Source organism: Schistocerca gregaria, chromosome 1 (genome assembly GCF_023897955.1).
Source record: "Schistocerca gregaria isolate iqSchGreg1 chromosome 1, iqSchGreg1.2, whole genome shotgun sequence".
NCBI lineage: Eukaryota > Metazoa > Arthropoda > Insecta > Orthoptera > Acrididae > Schistocerca > Schistocerca gregaria.
Genome location: NC_064920.1, coordinates 549,633,621 through 549,652,444, shown reverse-complemented (window position 1 = coordinate 549,652,444; position 18,824 = coordinate 549,633,621). Strand labels below are relative to the sequence as shown.

Below are 18,824 nucleotides of genomic sequence, written 5' to 3'. Positions count from 1 at the left end.
GACACAACAAGGAATAGATAAACAACGGAGGCTTGTAGGAACCACAACACCCCACATCTGACACCAATAGTAAATCCACTCGGAACCAGAGCCAGGAAATGTCAATAACGAGCAACGACCAGAACGCAGTACCGCTGTGATAGAGACGCAATCCAGAGAGAGTACCAGACTGACTGGACTAGGGCAGAGCGGGTCCCTATATATGAAACCGGAGGGAGCAGCTAATGGCCGCGGTCTGCCAATCAGTCGTCTGAAATGCAGCGCTGTTAATATTCTAATGTAAGAAATTTTTTTTCCAGAGAATGACATACATCCTTACTGCAGGTTTCTCTACGATAAACTACTGTAACAAACTGTAAAACGAAAAAACTACTTCCTTAAAACAGAGGGTCTGTGTGATACATGCACAGTGTAGCTTTTCCAGAGATGTATAGCGTCCACTGTTCACATCCGATTACGGATCAGAAATTATACTATGCCCACCTCAGTCCTATATAAAATGAGCGTTAGTAACGGAGAAACCACTTCCAAGGAAACAGATAAACGCATAACAGCGGCGTCCGACATGTGAAATTACAAGTCATGCTGCCACTAACTCTGCAAACAGCACATCTGTCAAGCAGATGTATACATGCAGGTTGCAGTGACTAACAAGCACCTATCGCTAACTTAGTCATGAAGCTGAAGTCTCGATTTTATACCCAAGATGCGACAAGGGGGTGGAGTACATTGCATAAATCTTCGTTTGTTTAGCGGAATGTGTCACGTTTCATCACACATGAGATGGAAATCTTCTGAAGACAGACATCGAAGTCGTGGCGGAAAAGAAAGTAAGTTAATGCGGATAACTATGAAAAACAAACCAGAAATGTGAAGATACAGAATTAGTAGTGTGCTGCCTGACACAGCTACGTCAGTTAAGTGTCGAGGTGTAACGCTGCAAAACGATATGAAATGGAATGAAAACGTCAGGTTTGCAGTACGGGAGGCAGGTGGTCGACTTCGGTTTAGTGGAAGGATGTTAGGATACCCTTATTCATTTGTAATGAAGACGGCGTTTAGGACACTAGTATGACCCATTCTTGAGTACTGTCCTCGTGTTTGGTATCCGCACTAGTTCGGATTAATGGGAGGCTTCGAAGCAATTCAGAGACTGGCTGCAAGATTTGGTACCGGTGGATTCGAACAACACAGGCTGCTTCGGGAACTCAAATGATAATGACTCAAGGAAATGCGACGTTCTTTTCGAGCAGCACTACTGAGAAAATTTAGAGCGCCCGCATTTGAGGCTGACTGCAGAACGATTCTACTGCCGCACACACACATTGCGCGTAAGGATCACGTAGATAATACTAGAGGGATTAGGCCTCATCTCGCTCTGTTGACGAGTGGACCAGGAAGGGAATCGACTAGTAGTGGTACGGGATAGCCTCCGCCAGGTGCCGCAAGGTGGATTGCGGGGTATCGAAGCAGATGTAAATGTAGATATGTAGGCTCAGGAGAAGCTACGAGCAGAAAGGTAGTGTTACATTAAAATAACTACACTACTGGCCATTAAAATTGCTACACCAAGAAGAAATGCAGATGATAAACGGGTATTCATTGGACAAATATATTATACTAGAACTGACACGTCATTACATTTTCACGCAATTTGGGTGCATAGATCCTGAGAAATCAGTACCAGAATAACCACCTCTGGCCGTAATAACGTCCTTGATACGCCTGGGCATTGAGTCAAACAGAGCTTGGATGGCTTGTACAGGTACAGCTGCCAATGCAGCTTCAACACGATACCACAGTTCATCAAGAGTAGTGACTGGCGTATTGTGACGAGCCAGTTGCTCGGCCACCATTGACCAGACGTTTTCAGTTGGTGAGAGATCTGGAGAATGTGCTGGCCAGGGCAGCAGTCGAACGTTTTCTGTGCCCAGAAAGGCCCTTACAGGACCTGCAAGAGGCGGTCGTGCATTATCCTGCTGAAATGTAGGGTTTCGCAGAGATCGAATGAAGGCTAGAGCCATGGGTCGTAACACATCTGAAATGTAACGTCCACTGTTCAAAGTGCCGTCAGTGCGAACAAGAGGTGACCGAGACGTGTAACCAATGGCACCGCATACCATCACGCCGGGTGATACGCCAGTATGGCGATGACGAATACACGCTTCCTGCCGGCCGTTGTGGCCGAGCAGTTCTAGGCGCTTCAGTCTGGAACCGCGCGACCGCTACGGTCGCAGGTTCGAATCCTGCTTCGGGCATGGATGTGTGTGATGTCCTTAGATTAGTCAGGCTTAAGTAGTTATAGGTTCTAGGGGACTGATGACCGCAGATGTTAAGTCCCATAGTGCTCAGAGCCATTTGAACCATTTGTACCATTACACGCTTCCAAAGTGCGTTCACCGCGATTTCGCGAAACACGGATGCGACCATCATGATGCTGTAAACAGAACCTGGATTCATCCGAGAAAATGACGTTTTGCCATTGGTGCACTGAGGTTCGTCGTTGAGTACACCATCGCAGGCGCTCCTGTCTGTGATGCAGCGTCAAGGGTAACTGCAGCCACGGTCTCCGATCTGATACTCCATGCTGCTGCAAACGTCGTCGAACTGTTCGTGCAGATGGTTGTTGTCTTGTAAACGTCCCCATCTGTTGACTCAGGGATCGAGACGTGGCCGCACGATCCATTACAGCCATGGGGGTCAGATGCCTGTCATCTCGCACTGCCAGTGATACGAGGCCGGTGGGATCGAGCACTGCGTTTCGTATTACCCTCCTGAACCGACCGATTTCATATTCTGCTAACAGTCATTTGGTCTCGACCAACGCGAGCAGCAATGTCGCGATACGATAAACCGCAATCACGATAGGCTACAATCCGACCTCCATCAAAGTCGGAAACCTGATGATACACATTTCTTCTCCTTACACTAGGCATCACAACAACGTTTCACCAGGCAACGCCGGTCAACTGCTGTTTGTGTATGAGAAATCGGTTGGATACTTTCCTCATGTCAGCACGTTGTAGGTGTCGCCACCTGCGCCAACCTCGTGTGAATGCTCTGAATAGCTAATCATTTGCATATCACAGCATGTTCTTCCTGTCGGTTAAATTTCGCGCCTGTAGCATCTCATCTTTGTGGTGTAGCATTTTTAGTGGCCAGTAGTGTATATTTTAAGTCTGTAGCATGTTGTATTCCCTGGATTTAAGGCACAGACGAGTATGAGCTCATACGGAAGCACTTAAGCAGGACGTGGTGGGCCTTTCAGGCCGCGATGAACCCTACGAACACGATTTTCGACACGAAGCGCATGGTGGGCCGGCGCTTCGACGACGCGGTGCTGCAGGCGGACCGCAAGTTGTGGCCGTTCGCCGTGGTGGACGAGGGCGGCCGGCCGTTGGTGCAGGTGATGTACCGCGGCGAGACGAAGCGCTTCTCGCCCGAGGAGCTGAGCGGCATGCTGCTGGGCAAGATGCGCGACACGGCCGAGAGCTACCTGGGCGCCCCGGTGCGCGACGCCGTCATCACCGTGCCCGCCTACTTCAACGACTCGCAGCGACAGGTACTCAGCTCTCGCAGCCTGCTAGCAGCCTTCTAACAGCTTACACACGCCTCGGCAGAATCTTGCCGCCGTAGGTCGCAGTGTCGGCACGACGTTTCGAAAAGGCCATCTGGCGAAGTACGGTGTATCTAGGGAATCCAAAACCAGGACAAAACTTACGATCACCGTAGCCGATCGAAGTAAATGAGAGGAATAAGGAATCCTCATGCCCATAACCTAAGGGAAATGTGCATTTAATTAATGAGCCAGAGTTGAGGAAGAACTGCTTCATTAAGAAAGCATTTATTACAAAAAATAAGAATATGCATTACATTATTCAGTACACGAAGTTCTATTGTCATCATTTGAGCTTTTCTTATACCAATCGTATTTCTCAGAACCATGAATAGATGAAAGCAACATAATCTGGTTCTCAATCAGTTTATGAAATTCACTGCAACTTACATTTTTCATATTGTAGTGCATTTGCATCAACTGATTTTACTGTTAACCCCCTGGAGCTTCCACTAGGCTTCGTCTCATTATCCTGTAGTAAGGCTCTCCAAATGTGGTGAAAGCATAGTCTGCCGCCTCCCTGCATATTAGACTGTCTAAAAGGACTCACGTTCACACAAACGCCCAAACAGGGTTTGAAATTTTCTGTGATGTGGTTGGTGTCTGTGAGGTACTTGCTTTGGTGTAGCTGTGCTGCCTCTCGAACCCTTCTGTCTGCTTTGCCGTAAACAAACACCATCTCATTGTACTGCATTTGCATCAACTGATTTTACTGTTAACCTACTCCTTTCTTCTGTCCACTGAGAATTCATGAGGGAAAAGACTCTCTCTACATTGGCGTTATGACTGGGAATGGAGAAATAAAATTCCACAATTTTCAGCAACTCTGAATACTGCTCACTAGAAATACAATTATGAATGAAGAACACCCATTTCTTATGTGACATCATATTCTCAAAACTTTCATCTTTGACCTCCCCCAAAACACAATTTAATTTCAGTACTTGGTCAAAGAGAAGGGACTCATTCAATTTACAGCCTGTGTTTTCATGCATCCACTTGAACGTCTTTTCAACATTTTCCCATGAAGGTACAGTCTTTAGCAACATCCAGTCAAAATGTTTAATATCAGACAAAGGCTTACTCCATTTCATCAAGTAATCAATACCAGTTTGATAGAAAAAGAGAGACTTGCCATAGAAATTATTATGGCTTCTGTTTTAGTTTTACCACTGGAGAAGGTTACTGCAACTTTGTCACTAAAAACGTGAGAGATAATTTTTGATGCGCAAGAACTTGAGTTGTATGAATGATGGTGCTTGACATAATGAAATGCAAATGCAGCTTCTGCTGCAGCTACTTTATTACCATCTGTCTGTGTTTTGAATAAGCTGGTGAGCTGTTTGGAAGATGATGAAACCACTGCCGTCTTATGCTTTTTCGATTGCACGTGGTCGTTAATATCACGTCTACCTCCATAACTGATTAAAATGTAGGAACTGTGAAGAGGAAAAACGTATAATAGAATAATTTTTCTAGGAAAACAACGATTTCAATGGGTCTGTGTATAATCGTAATGTTACTCACCCGCAAATTTTGCAGAAAGCTTCGTATTCAGTTCTTCCTCGCTTTATACTTGGAAACTGTTCAGTATATTCCTCCCTGTACTTAACCTTCCGTCTAGCCGACATTATTAAACCACCAGGAAAATAATAACAACTATTTAACACAATATAACACAACGAAATCGCAAGCACAACAAACCATGCGAACATTCAACAAGCTAATCAAAGAGGATAAAACTCTTCATTGCCAGAGACGACTGACCACCCACTGTATCGACAACTCGCAATCTCGCAAATCGAAGAGGATGTACCGTACGCCTGAGCCTGACTGCCCATTGTTTCCATATCTCGAAAGCTGTTCTGTTCTGTTTGGATTTTATATAATGTGAAGGCAAAGAGATAACATATTGATGCTTCTTTGACGGCAGTTTTTGAAATTACCGGAAGTTGACTTGAAATCCAGCAAATATCGCGGACATTTGCCTTTTCGGCCCGGACGTTTTCATTTACCCTACAATCGCGAACTGTCCGTGAAATCCGTGGCGTATGGCAACCCTAGGTGTATCGCGAAACTTGGTAGATATGCTAATGCTTTAATATGGAGTGATGTATAATGGAAAGAAAATTAGTTTCAATTTTAGCCACCAGGTGCAAATCCATCGCTGCGCGCTGTGACCTGCTAGAGAGCCTGTATAGAGAGAGAGTGGCCAACCGGACGATACGGCGGCCATTTTTCTGCCAAACTGCGGGTGGGAATTTTGAGTGGCCAGTAGTGGAGTACACACTCACCGAATCAAAAGGACAAGACAATATGGCGAAATCATTCGTTAAATGCCTTTCTTTACAGCTATAATATACTCGTAGTAGCCCACTACGAACATCACAGCAAAATTTGATACAGTGGCTGTAAAAATTATTCGTTACTTGCATTTATCTCCTTTAAAGTTCGTTTGCTAGACATATTGCAATGAAAGTAACGTAAATTCAAAAAATAGTTTATAGCATTTGTTTTGTATCGGAAGTGCATAACGCTAAAGATTTAACGTACCTGTATTACGTCAGATAAATGAAAGTTGTAAGCAGTTGTTTACTTGTGACATGCAAAAAGTGTGAGAAGTATTAGTACTGCTTTTTGCATGTCACAAGTAAACATCTGCTTACGACTTTCTACAGTAGCCTACATTTAACATTACCTGATTTTTGTAATCTTTTTCGTTTATCTACGAGAGGTATTCAGTAATATATATATATATATATATATATATATATATATATATATATATATATATATATATATAATCAGGCAATGTTAAATGTAGGCTACTGTAATAACGACCAAATATAACAAGAAAACTACCGTATCCCTTCTACCCCACTGTAAGTAGGCCTACTAAAAACTGTCTTCAAGAGGACCTACAATTATTTACTACGAATAATGTTTCAGCAACCACGACAACTGTGGAAAACGTGCTTACAACTTGCCTGCGTCAACAGTCAGGCAATAATACTGAAACCAAAATAATGCCTAGTGGTCTGATTCGGAACGAAATAAAACGTGACGCTATAAAGTCGAATGAGCATGGCACAACAATTACAGGAACTTTCCGTTTCCAGCAGACATGTAGGCCTACCGACTTCATCACAAAACGCATCATTATTTCAACTCCTATTTAATTACGTACTAAAAAAGATATACAACTAAATCGGACATGCATGCACAACGCATAACAAGTCTCTCAATAATTCAAATATCTTTTAATCGTTTCAAAAGTCCTCTGAACTTCAATTCTACTCAAAAGCACGGCGAACATAGGAAGCGCGAGAGACGTTTGTCAGAAAAATGGCACCAAAGCTAATCAACCAATCACGGGCAACTTCACCTATGGCCACCCACTCTGTATACAGGCTCTCTATGAACTGCGGCTCTTATAGTGCTGCTTCGAGAGAGTATTGTCGACAGAAAGGTGTGAGGAGGGGCCCGATGTCATTAAATGACTTAAAGAATTTTATAATGAAATCCGAAAACACGGGAGAGCTTGGTGTGGCACCTGGAAGAGGAAGGCACCGTATCCCGGTGGAAGTTAATGACGAGGCTGCTGATGCTGTAACCGAACGTGCAGCGGGTGCGCCGTGCGGTGCCAGTGCTCCTGCAGTGTCACGAGAATTGTCCACCCTACGGCCAAAACTACGCGAAGTTTCACCGTCTATTTTGCAATCGTACCTGTACAAGATCGAGACTGTGCAGCAACAGTAACCTTATGATCCTCAGCTGCGTTCTGTATACAGAATGTTACAAAAAAGTACGGCCAAACTTTTAGGAAACATTCCTCACACACAAAGAAAGAAAATATGTTATGTGGACATATGTCCGGAGACGCTACCTTTCCATGTTAGAGCTCATTTTATTACTTCTCTTCAAATCACATTAATCGTGGAATGGAAACACACAGCAACAGAACGTACTAGCGTGACTTCAAACACTTTGTTACAGGAAATGTTCAAAATGTCCTCCGTAATCGAGGACACAGGCCTCCACCCTCCGTCGCATGGAATCCCTGATGTGCTGATGCAGCCCTGGAGAATGGCGTATTGTATCACAGCCGTTCACAACACGAGCACGAAGAGTCTCTGCATTTGGTACCGGGGCTGCGTAGACAAGAGCTTTCAAATGCCACCATAAATGAAAGTCAACAGGGTTGAGGTCAGGAGAGCGTGGAGGCCATGGAATTGGTCCGCCTCCACCAATCCATCGGTCACCGAATCTGTTGTTGAGAAGCGTACAAACACTTCGACTGAAATGTGCAGGAGCTCCATCGTGCATGAACCACATGTTGTGTCGTACTTGTAAAGGCACATGTTCCAGCAGCACAGGTAGAGTATCCCGGACGAAATCATGATTACGTGCTCCATTGAGCGTAGGTGGAAGAACATGGGGCCCAATCAAGACATCACCAACAATTCCTGTCCAAACGTGCACAGAAAATCTGTGTGGATGACGCGATTGCACAATTGCGTGCGGATTCTCGTCAGCCCACACATGTTGATTGTGAAAATTTACAATTTGATCACGTTGGAATGAAGCCACATCCGTAAAGAGAACATTTGCACTGAAATGAGGATTGACACATTGTTGGATGAACCATTCGCAGAAGTGTACCCGTGGAGGCCAATCAGCTGCTGATAGTGCCTGCACACGCTGTACATGGTACGGAAACAACTGGTTCTCCCGTAGAACTCTCCACACAGTGACGTGGTCAACGTTACCTTGTACAGCAGCAACTTATCTGACGCTGACATTAGGGTTATCGTCAACTGCACGAAGAATTGCCTCGTCCATTGCACGTGTCCTCGTCGTTCTAGGTCTTCCCCAGTCGCGAGACATAGGCTGGAATGTTCCGTGCTCCCCAAAGACGCCGATCAATTGCTTCGAACGTCTTCCTATCGGGACACCTTCGTTCTGGAAATCTGTCTCGATACAAACGTACAGCGCCACGGCTATTGCCCCGTGCTAATCCATACATCAAATGGGCATCTGCCAACTCCGCATTTGTAAACATTGGACTGACTGCAAAACCACGTTCGTGATGAACACTAACCTGTTGATGCTACGTACTGACTTGCTTGATGCTAGTACTGTAGAGCAATGAGTCGCATGTCAACACAAGTACGAGGAAGTACAGTACATACTGACGAAACTAAAATGATCTCTAACATGGAAATTAAGCGTTTCCGAACACATGTCCACATAACGTCTTTTCTTTATTTGTGTGTGGGGAATGTTTCCTGAAAGTTTGGCCGTACTTTTTTGTAACATCCTGTATGCTCTTCGGTTTCTGGCATGCATCAAAATTGATGACATGTGCGCGGGTAATATTCCTCGGAGTGACGAGCCGCATTTTACACTAAAGGGTGCAATGGATATACAGAAATGCCAAATTTGGCGTACTGTTAAATAGCGTGTGTATGCCCCGATAGCTGACTGGTCAGCGCGTCGGTCTGTCACGCAAGGGGCCGCAAGTTCGATTCTCGGCTGGGTCGGAGATTTTCTCCTCTCAGGCACTGGGTGTTGTGTTGTCCTCATTATCATTTCATCGTCATCAGTGGAAGGGAACGGGAAACCAGCACTGGAATCACTTCCCTAGACGCTCATGCGGTGGACCTCTCTGACGAGTCTTCCTCCATGAGAAGATCTGCCGTAAGGCAGAACACACAGTATAGTATAAATAGCGTGTTATATGCGATGAACCATTGCCCTCGCCGTATGTGACTAAGCAGTGTGGATTCACAAGCACATTATTCTCAGTCCGTTCTGCTGCAGTCCGGAACGGCGGGACTGCTACGGTCGCAGGTTCGAATAATTCCTCGGGCATGGATGTGTGTGATGTCCTTAGGTTAGTTAGGTTTAAGTAGTTCTAAGTGCTAGGGGACTAATGACCTAAGATGTGCTCAGAGCCATTTGTGCTCAGAGCCATTTGAACCATTTTTTAGTCCGTTCTTCTTTGAAGAGGACACACCTAGAGGGTCTGTCAAGTGTACTGCAACGTCTGCACGTTATCAAGACCCTCTTTCGACCCTCTTTCAGAGCATGTGATTACTGCGTTGGAAGAACGCAAACGTGTGGGAACCATTGAAATGTGTATGAATTCCTAAGGGACCATACTGCTGTCATCGGTCCCTAGACTTACACATTACTTAACCTACCTTAAACTACCTTATGCTAAGAACAACACACACACCCATGCCCGAGGGAGGACTCGAACCTCCGGCGAGAGGGGCCGCACAATCCGTGGCATGGCGCCCCAGACCGTTCAGCAACTCCTCGCGGCTGGGAACCATTCATTTCATTCGAGACGGGCAACACCTCATGTCGCTCACCCAGTGAAAGATCTGCATAATCCAACCTTCCATGAACGTGTTGTCTCCATAGGCTTTCTTCATGCATGGTCTGCAAGAGTACCAGATCTCAAACCATCTGACTGTCTCTGGGGATATCAGAAAGCTTTTACCAATGACACGTTTGGTCTCCACCTGATCTGAAGGCTAGTATACAACAAGAAGTTGCTCAGACTCCACCGGAAGTGCTGCAAACAACGATCACGTCGTTTTACGGATACAGCATCTCGTCGACGTCTCCGGTGCTCCCATTGAACAAGTTGTGTAAGCGGCAGTCAGTAATACAGGGTGATTCAAAAAGAATATCACAACTTTAGGAATTTAAAACTCTGCAAAGACAAAAGGCAGAGCTAAGCACTATCTGTCGGCGAATTTAGGGAGCTATAAAGTTTCATTTAGTTGTACATTTGTTCGCTTGAGGCGCTGTTGACTAGGCGTCAGTGTCAGTTGATGCTAAGATGGCGACCGCTCAACAGAAAGCTTTTTGTGTTATTGAGTACGGCAGAAAAGAATCGACGACAGTTGTTCAGCGTGCATTTCGAACGAAGTATGGTGTTAAACCTCCTGATAGGTGGTGTATTAAACGTTGGTATAAACAGTTTACAGAGAATGGGTGTTTGTGCAAAGGGAAAAGTTCTGGACAGAGAGTGTGGAAGTGGAACGAGTTGGAGTATCGGGTTGATATTGCTCGAGTGTCTGGAGGGGGCCATATTGAACATCTCTGAACTTGTTTTTGAGTGAAAAAAAACCTTTTTAAATACTCTTTGTAATGATGTATAACAGAAGGTTATATTATGTTCCTTTCATTAAATACACATTTTTAAAGTTGTGGTATTCTTTTTGAATCACCCTGTAAAATCAACATTATATCTTTCTCACTTGTTTGACGTATTCTGCCCATGTCCTGTTCCTGGCCCATTACATATGGAAACACTGCTATACGTTTTTCTTGAATTCAGAGCTCCAGATTTGCTTCTCGTAGCCAAAATCGGAACTAATTTGTTTTCAACCGAAAATCGATTCCGCATTAACGGATTAGAGTATCTACTAAGTTCCGCTGCCATACGAAAATTACAGCCAACACTGGACCTTTATGAGTAGCTACACTTTAATTATAACCAACCAGCGGTAGCACAAGAATGGCACGAAATAAACTAAAAATTTTCTATTTTTAACCCAGTCGTCTACCATTTTTGAGAACTGATTTGTCATTGAAATATGATTGTTTTTTACCATACGTTTTTGTTTTTGAGATATAGTACCTGATTATTTACGAAACATGAAAAGATATACTACTTCTATGCACTTATAACACTATAATAATTCACTCGTACTTCTATTGTTTATGGTACACCGTGTATCATTTTTCATTTTTCGTAAATATACACACTTAGGAGCGTTATTTTTGTTGGAAAATATCGCTAACTTTTGCCTTGAAGCCTTAGTGGATTTTCAGTCTTGCTTGGTGGTCCCTTAAAAGTGTAGACAGGGGGAGTTACATTCTTCAAAAGTTGCACTGCCACATTGAACCGGAACATTCGGTTCTAGGTTCACTATGTGGTAAATTATGCTTTCATCTAACATTGCCATATCCAGGAGATATACATGTATCTTTTTACACTCCTTGACGTATCTTCTCTTAAGTCTGCAGCGCGCTCTGTTGTCTCATCGGCACTCGTTTCTTGTGCAACCGCGCTCTGTTGTCTATTTCCAGTTTCTCTGTTGTCCAACATGCTACTGTTTTCATCAGTTGATGATGTGTCGCTTGCAGTGTCATAATATTCACCATTACTCAAAGTACTAAAATCGCTTTCTTCCAAAAAACGCCGAATTCTGGTGCCTTCTATTTCATAGGGATGACCCATGTTGTCACTCACTAGGCTCACGATACACACAGTAAATGCGTGTAATCTAGAATTAATGCCTGAATATCGCGAACGTACAACTAAGGGTATGGATGTAGAACTAAGGGTATGGATGTAGAACTACTGCAGAAAGCAGCGAGCTACAGAAAAGCCGGATGTTAGGTCTACAATCTATAACAAGTGAAACTGTCTTTGTACCGCACAACACGGAACTGGTATAACGGCTGCACCCATCTCTGAATGCGAATGGGTTAATACTCCTACTTCCAAATTTGACAATCACTGAATATGACGGTGATTTTTCTAACGAACAGGAAAACGTAATCAAAATAATATCCAGTCTTCTATAATGTCAGCATTTAATAATGAGCTCTCACTGCACTGTAATATACGTGGTTCACAGCAGCAGACTCTTAATCGAATAACTGAAAATCCTTTCAAACGACAAATGCATTTGAAGTGGTGTTTTAATTTCCACAAAAGCAACTCAATAAGAGTATATTTGCGTGTTTTGCACATACTTTCTGATCTTTACGGCGATTGTAGTTCATTTCACGAGTTCCTTTGCGAATTTCTTAGCGATGTTAACACATTCAAAACTAGGCACGATTTTCACATTCTTGGAGAAAAGCAGCTGCTTCTTCTTATAAACACTCTTTCGGCCTTGTCCTTGCTCTAGTATGCCTTACGTGTATTGACTATTTTTATCTATTCTGCTTCCTAGGTACCAAAATGTATATGTATCTACAAGATTCTCTTTCCCGGCTGTAACATTTAGTCCTCCAGCATGTCTACACGTGACGCATTCTCCTTATTTTGTGCATATCTTAAACTGCAACTAGCACATGCTCCGTTACAGTTAACATGTTCACTTTCGTCTACCAGTGCTGTATCATCATTTAATCGCAGTGTGCTAATTTTCTGTCCCTGACAAACATTAACAGCCTCTCACATACGGCAAATCGAAGGTTCTACAATTTATAGCGCGACAATGAACCCTGAAATAGACCTCGTTTGCACTTCAAATGTGCTTCCCCACTCCCAAATACAAAACACACAATCACTTCGGTGTACTTATCCGTGCCACTCACCACTCACTTACCGACGCTGTAGGAGGGGGAGGGGGGGATTGTGGGAGTTTCGCGATTCATTATCGTGGACTGTGGTTAAACAGCAGTCTTGCATACCGAGCGGGATAGCGCAGAGGTTAGCATACTGGACTCGTGTTAGTGAGAACGGCGGTTCAAACTCACGTCCGGCCATCCTGATTTAGATTTTACGTGATTTTCCTAAATCACTAAAGGAAAATGCCGGGATGGTTCCTTCGAAAGGACACGGTCGCTTTCCTTCTCCATCCTTCCCTAATCCGAGCTTGTGCTCCGCCTCTAATGATCTCGCTGTCGACGGGACTTGAAACACTAATCTCCTCTATCCTAGTCTTCATTTTTTTCCTGATATGCAAGGTGTTCCAGCAGAGTGGCTACAAACTTTCAGGAGAGACAGATTGCACCTAGACGATGGAAAATCACATAGTAATACATGGTCGGAAACGTTTTCTTGACATACGACACAAAATAGAAGAAAATAATAAAACGAACAGGGCGAAAAAAATGTTTATTACACTTAGTAGAGCAGAAACCAAGAAAAAGAACAAAAACAGTCAACGATCGTCATCAGAGAAGGTCTTCGCAATTAAGACTCCGGACGGCGATGCAGGTGATTTTCCAGCACCTAGATGCACTCTGTCTCTCCCGGAAGTTTGCAACCACTGTGCTGGAACACCCTGTAGATATCAGCGGCGGGCATTTATATCCCGCAACGGCCGCCCGGAATCAGTTTAATGACGAGGCCTGTACAAGCTGAATCCACATTCCACTATTGTGACAGCCGATCTGTCATAATAATTGTCCCAAACCCATAGTTGGAGCAGTTGTCGACGTTTTGTTTCGGGTGCATAGGAGCAGTCGTAACATCGTGATGGTATGCATGAAAGGCCACTCTGGGATACCTGAAAATGAACAAGTAGATGCCCTAGCAAAACAGGCATGGGCTAATTAAATATGATAAACTCCAGTTCAAAGACATGCCCAGAAAGTGATTGTCCTCTGACTGGCGAGAGGAATGGTCGCGGATATCTAAAACAAAGGCAGTCACTAGGCACTAATTCATCCCACGATTACAAGATTACAACTTCAACAAACACCTCTGTCGGCTCAACCTAAGCGCTACCCCTCCATATGTTTGCGGAGAGGAGGATGATCCAAGCCATATATTCCTGCCTGTTCCTCGGAAAAAGTACCACACAAACGCCCTTGCAAGTAATATTCGTCCTCTTGGTCATCAGTCTTCAGGCAGCCTGCAAACCTTGCTGTCATCCAGGTGTAAGATAATATACGAGTTCGTCAATAGTGACAACGCCCCAGTATAGCTCTCTGCGCTGCTTTTCTAATGCTCCTGGTAATTAGAATGCCAGGGGACGACCAACGCTTAAATAACTGACTGTATTCCCACAGGCCAATCAGCAGGATACGGGAAGCTCAGGCTCTAAATGTATGTCACTATATACCTCTTATATGTATGTGACTAAATACTGGTGTACCTACGCGTATGACTATAATACAGAAATATGGGTCTTGTATGCTACTGTCATGTGGTGTCTAGATGGTACTTATAGACCTGTATAAATGTTCAATTCTCTGTCCGGTGCTCTTGAAAGAATTGTTACTAGACATACAAAAGAACATTCTATTGTTAATTTAGATACGTAGTCATTAACCTTAGAACACTAAAGGGGGCAAAACGTTACACTTTTACTAAGCCAACTGTTCCATATTTTATTCAAAGGAAGTTATAATTTATAGTTTATGCACTAATTACCTACAATTATAAGGTCTCCAGAGGATGTCACATACAAAATAAGTAAAAGTTGCGCTGTTGTACACCCTATACTGACAATTCCACGTTGATGGGAAACGCGAATTAGTATCAAATACAATCATAAAGTTTCGAGTCTTTTGCAATCTAGAGTCAAATACGAACATTTTTGGTTAGGCGTTACCGTGACTGTTACTGTTATCGATCAACGGGTTTACGGTTACGTGCCACTATTTGTTTTGCCCACTAGGCGTTTCGGAGATTTAAATCTCCATCATCAGACGGATTTATGTGGATTAATATGGCACGCGTGTGCTGTGATGCGACTTTGGAGTAACCTGTTGCACGATCCAGGGTAGAAAAAAAACGACGTTATCTTTCACGCAGCCCAAAAGGCTTTAATTGTAGGTGGTTGAAATATTGGCATTATACTTTCCTTGGATAGAGCTCGGCCGATTGTTGTGGAAGCTGCAACAGCGAATGTCAGCGAAGTAATGTTCTGTTCTCATTCATATTTTTCCCTTCACCGATCTTGTCGTTGCGTCTGTGTCCCCCCAGCACCTTCTTAATTTCTTCTTTTCAGTAGTCGTTAGAAAAAAATGTTGCTTTTTTTTTTTGTCTTTGACAACCCAACTCCATCGGTAAGACGCTATCACCACATAAACAAGCTTTCATGAACACATAATATACACTTATTGTAAGGTGGCTATAATTTCGCACCTTACGAACACTCATCTACATACTTTGCTGTGAACTACAACCACAATTAGCTATCATTTGATAGGTTGTACATCGTATATATGAATATTTAAAGGAGACTGACAATGTCACGAATGCCTTGTTAACGCTTATTGCATGAAAGGTGACGGAGTGTCTTTATTAACAGAACGGTGCAATGAATGATTTTCTATCTTAGTAGAGGCTGGAACGCCAGTGGAGATGAAACGGCAGGCAGAACTCAAGCTCTGGGTGGAAGGCCTGCACAGGTGTGTTGGTCCTGCTTAAAAACAGGAAGTAGCTAGACAGACGTTGTGGCACCTGAGCTCTGAAGCACATTAGGGTGATGGCCGGCCGCTATTGTAGCAGGACCGTAAGGATAACCGGGAACTCTGCAAATCTTGGACGAAGGGGGGAGGAACGCAGAAGCGGTACCACGGAAACCACGCAGCCCGGGTTATTTCCAAGGATTTTTACACAGAAGCGTACCATTGTACGAGTATAGGTTTTTCCACGCAAACTTTCCGCGCTGGTCGACAAAGTCCTTACGATGGTTTGTCGGCGTTCGGAAGAATCTGTATAGAGGGAGAATATTCCGTGGTTTTGGGAATATGATTCGTTTTCAGAATTACGAGGGTGGGGATCCAAGCCTTTCTGGGAAGCCAGCGGTGGAGAGACGGGGTCTTCCGTTGTGAGCGCCCGTGTGTGAGGGTCGCTCGGTATCAGCTTTGATGGTATAGACCGACTTGCAGTCTTTGCTCTCAGGAGAGTTTATAGTTAGAACAGTTAGGCACTGTACTGTTGCGAACCTATACGATTCTGGACTTCACGTCCGGGTTGGAAGTTATCGTTGAGTACACAGCGTTCAGTAATTGAGAGCACTTCTTCTGCGTATACTTACGTTGAGACGTTATCTGAATTTCGGATTTCGAGTTTCTCGTCTGTAGAACATAGAGAGGAGAAGACAGTATTAGAGTATATTAGTCGGAGGACCGCATTCTGCCGTCCTAGAGTCTGAAAGAGTTTATTTGTGGCTGGAGCTCTTCCATCGTCCAGACGAGTACGAAAACCATCGCTTCGACGCACTGGTCGCAGTACATATGGTGATATCGCAAATTGCTTCGGCTTACTATAAACAGCTATAAAGCTAAACAGCTGTGGTCACGTTAGTTTATTTCCACTGAGGTTCCACACCACCGTAGATCATCTTTGAAAGTGATGTCTTCTAGTGTTTGGTACGTAGATGATGTCAGTCATTTCGTGTTAGTGATATTAGACCGCACAGTCATAATAAGGGGAAGAGTTGGGCAATTGATTAATAATTTTAGTTAGTAAATATAGACAATTGTACTTAAAGGGATGATTTTAATCCATACTAAATTTATATTGAACAACAACGTTCATCATTTAGTAGTATTAGTTGCCTTCATCATTTATTTATGTTTGGATTGTAATTTATATGTAAAAAAGAGGATTAAGAGATCCTAAGATCTGCTTCGGGGGGTAGTCAGACAGGGCCAAATTATCATTTTAGCATATTATTTTCCGTTGCACACGTTCATTTTTACACTCACCTGGAGTAGCATCTTGGATTACGGCCATTAAAATTGCAACGCCCTAAGGCGATATGAAAAAAAGTCAAATTGACATGAAAAGTACTACATGCCTGGATATGCAGACTACACGGGTGCACAAAACTTAAGGTCGAAAGTGGCTTTCGCACGATGTCTTACTACCAAGTAACGTAGCTCGATAAAACTTGGACCATATGCAGAAAGAACTGCTACAAAAGATACTCGGAAGAAATACGCAATGGGACGACACAAGAAGTGACACTTTTATTTAAAATCAATTAAACTGAAGTAACCACGATTCATAATGGACTCTTGGACATTAAAAAAGTCGAGAAATGGTTCTTAATGGGGTGTGTAATTACACGAACGGCCATGTATACTCTACAGTAAGCTCCCATGCTGGACACAAGGTTGGTAAGGAGCTCCTGAGGTAGGTTCCATTCGTCCACCAGCGCAGCTGGCAACTGCTGGAGTGTCGCTGGTGCATGTCGACATGCTGCGATATGCCTCCCCAACGAGCCGCACAAGTGCCCCACGGGATTTAAGTCGGAGGGACGGGCAGGTCACTCCATTCGCCGAATGTCTTCTCGTTCCAAGAGCTACTTTGCCTGTGTAATTCGTTACTGTCGCGCATTGTCATCCTTAAAAGTAAAGTCAGAGCCGAATGCCCTCCTCAAATGACGCCTATGGGATTCAAATGGTTCAGATGGCTCTGAACACTATGGGACTTAATTTCTGAGGTCATCAGTCCCCTAAAACTTAGAACTACTTAAACCTAACTAACGTAAGGACATCACACACATGCATGCCCGAGGCAGGATTGGAACCTGCGACCGTAGCGGTCGCGTGGTTCCAGACTGTAGCGCCTAGAACCGCTCGGCCACACCGACCGGCCACCTGTGGGGAAGGAGCACAGTGTCACAATGGCGTTCAACAGTGAGTGTACCATGTACCAGTAGCATGTACCTGTACTGTAACACCGGAAATGCAGGATGCATGGCACCTGCTATCGATATAAAACAATTTTGTTTGCGTGGCCATCTTCCGCAGCAAGCATATAAATACTTGTTTTGTAAATTAAACTGCCTTTTGCTGCTGCTATTTAGTTTATTTCTCCCATACGCGTTTCGCCTTTTCTTGTTTTATTCTAAAATTAAACAAAAATGTATCTTTGTAGATCCCACTGATGATGCCTTAAAACAAGAAAAGGCGAAACGCGTATGGGAGAAATAAACTAAATAGCAGCAGCAAAAGGCAGTTTAATTTACAAAACAAGTATATAAAACAATTGTATGTAAATATTTGTAATTTAAATGCTTCCTTTTAATAAGTAAGGGCATTGATTCACTGTATGTGTACATTTAGGTAGAAGTAGTTTGACATTTCGTTGTCTTTATCTGTGTTTTACTGTGAAACTGATAAACTCTGGGAAAAAGCCAAAAGAATTGTTATTTGCATCGACTAGCAACGATAGTAGCAATGTTTGTACGTTGTAAAATCCTTGGGTTTGGAGTTGTTGCGCAGAGCGCGCGGAGAGAGGATCGAAGGATTCCAGCGCTTGTGGTGTGCGGAAGTGTGGTGTTAACGCTCTCGCAGGAGAGAGTACCATTTCGGCTGCATCATGTACGCGCCCCGGCCAGATGACTAGTAGCAGGAGGAAGGACAGTGGACAGGCGGAAGAGGCTGTATTAATTACGACGGCCCGTTCCTATAATTAGCCGTGGCTCCACGATATGCTACCGTCCTCAACAACAGCAGCAGTTCCAGCAACACGGTTTCG

General features: G+C 43.8%; 1 protein-coding gene across 1 annotated transcript in view; it reads left to right on the top strand.

Annotated features, from left to right (window-relative positions):
- The window catches only part of LOC126356037 (heat shock protein 70 B2-like), a 152,452-nt gene that overhangs the window by 53,981 nt on the left and 79,647 nt on the right, over positions 1-18,824 (top strand). Inside the window, exon 2 of the mRNA XM_050006704.1 lies at positions 3,269-3,562. Within this exon, the coding sequence (XP_049862661.1) occupies positions 3,269-3,562 (294 nt within the window). The remainder of the gene's footprint in view (positions 1-3,268; positions 3,563-18,824) is intronic.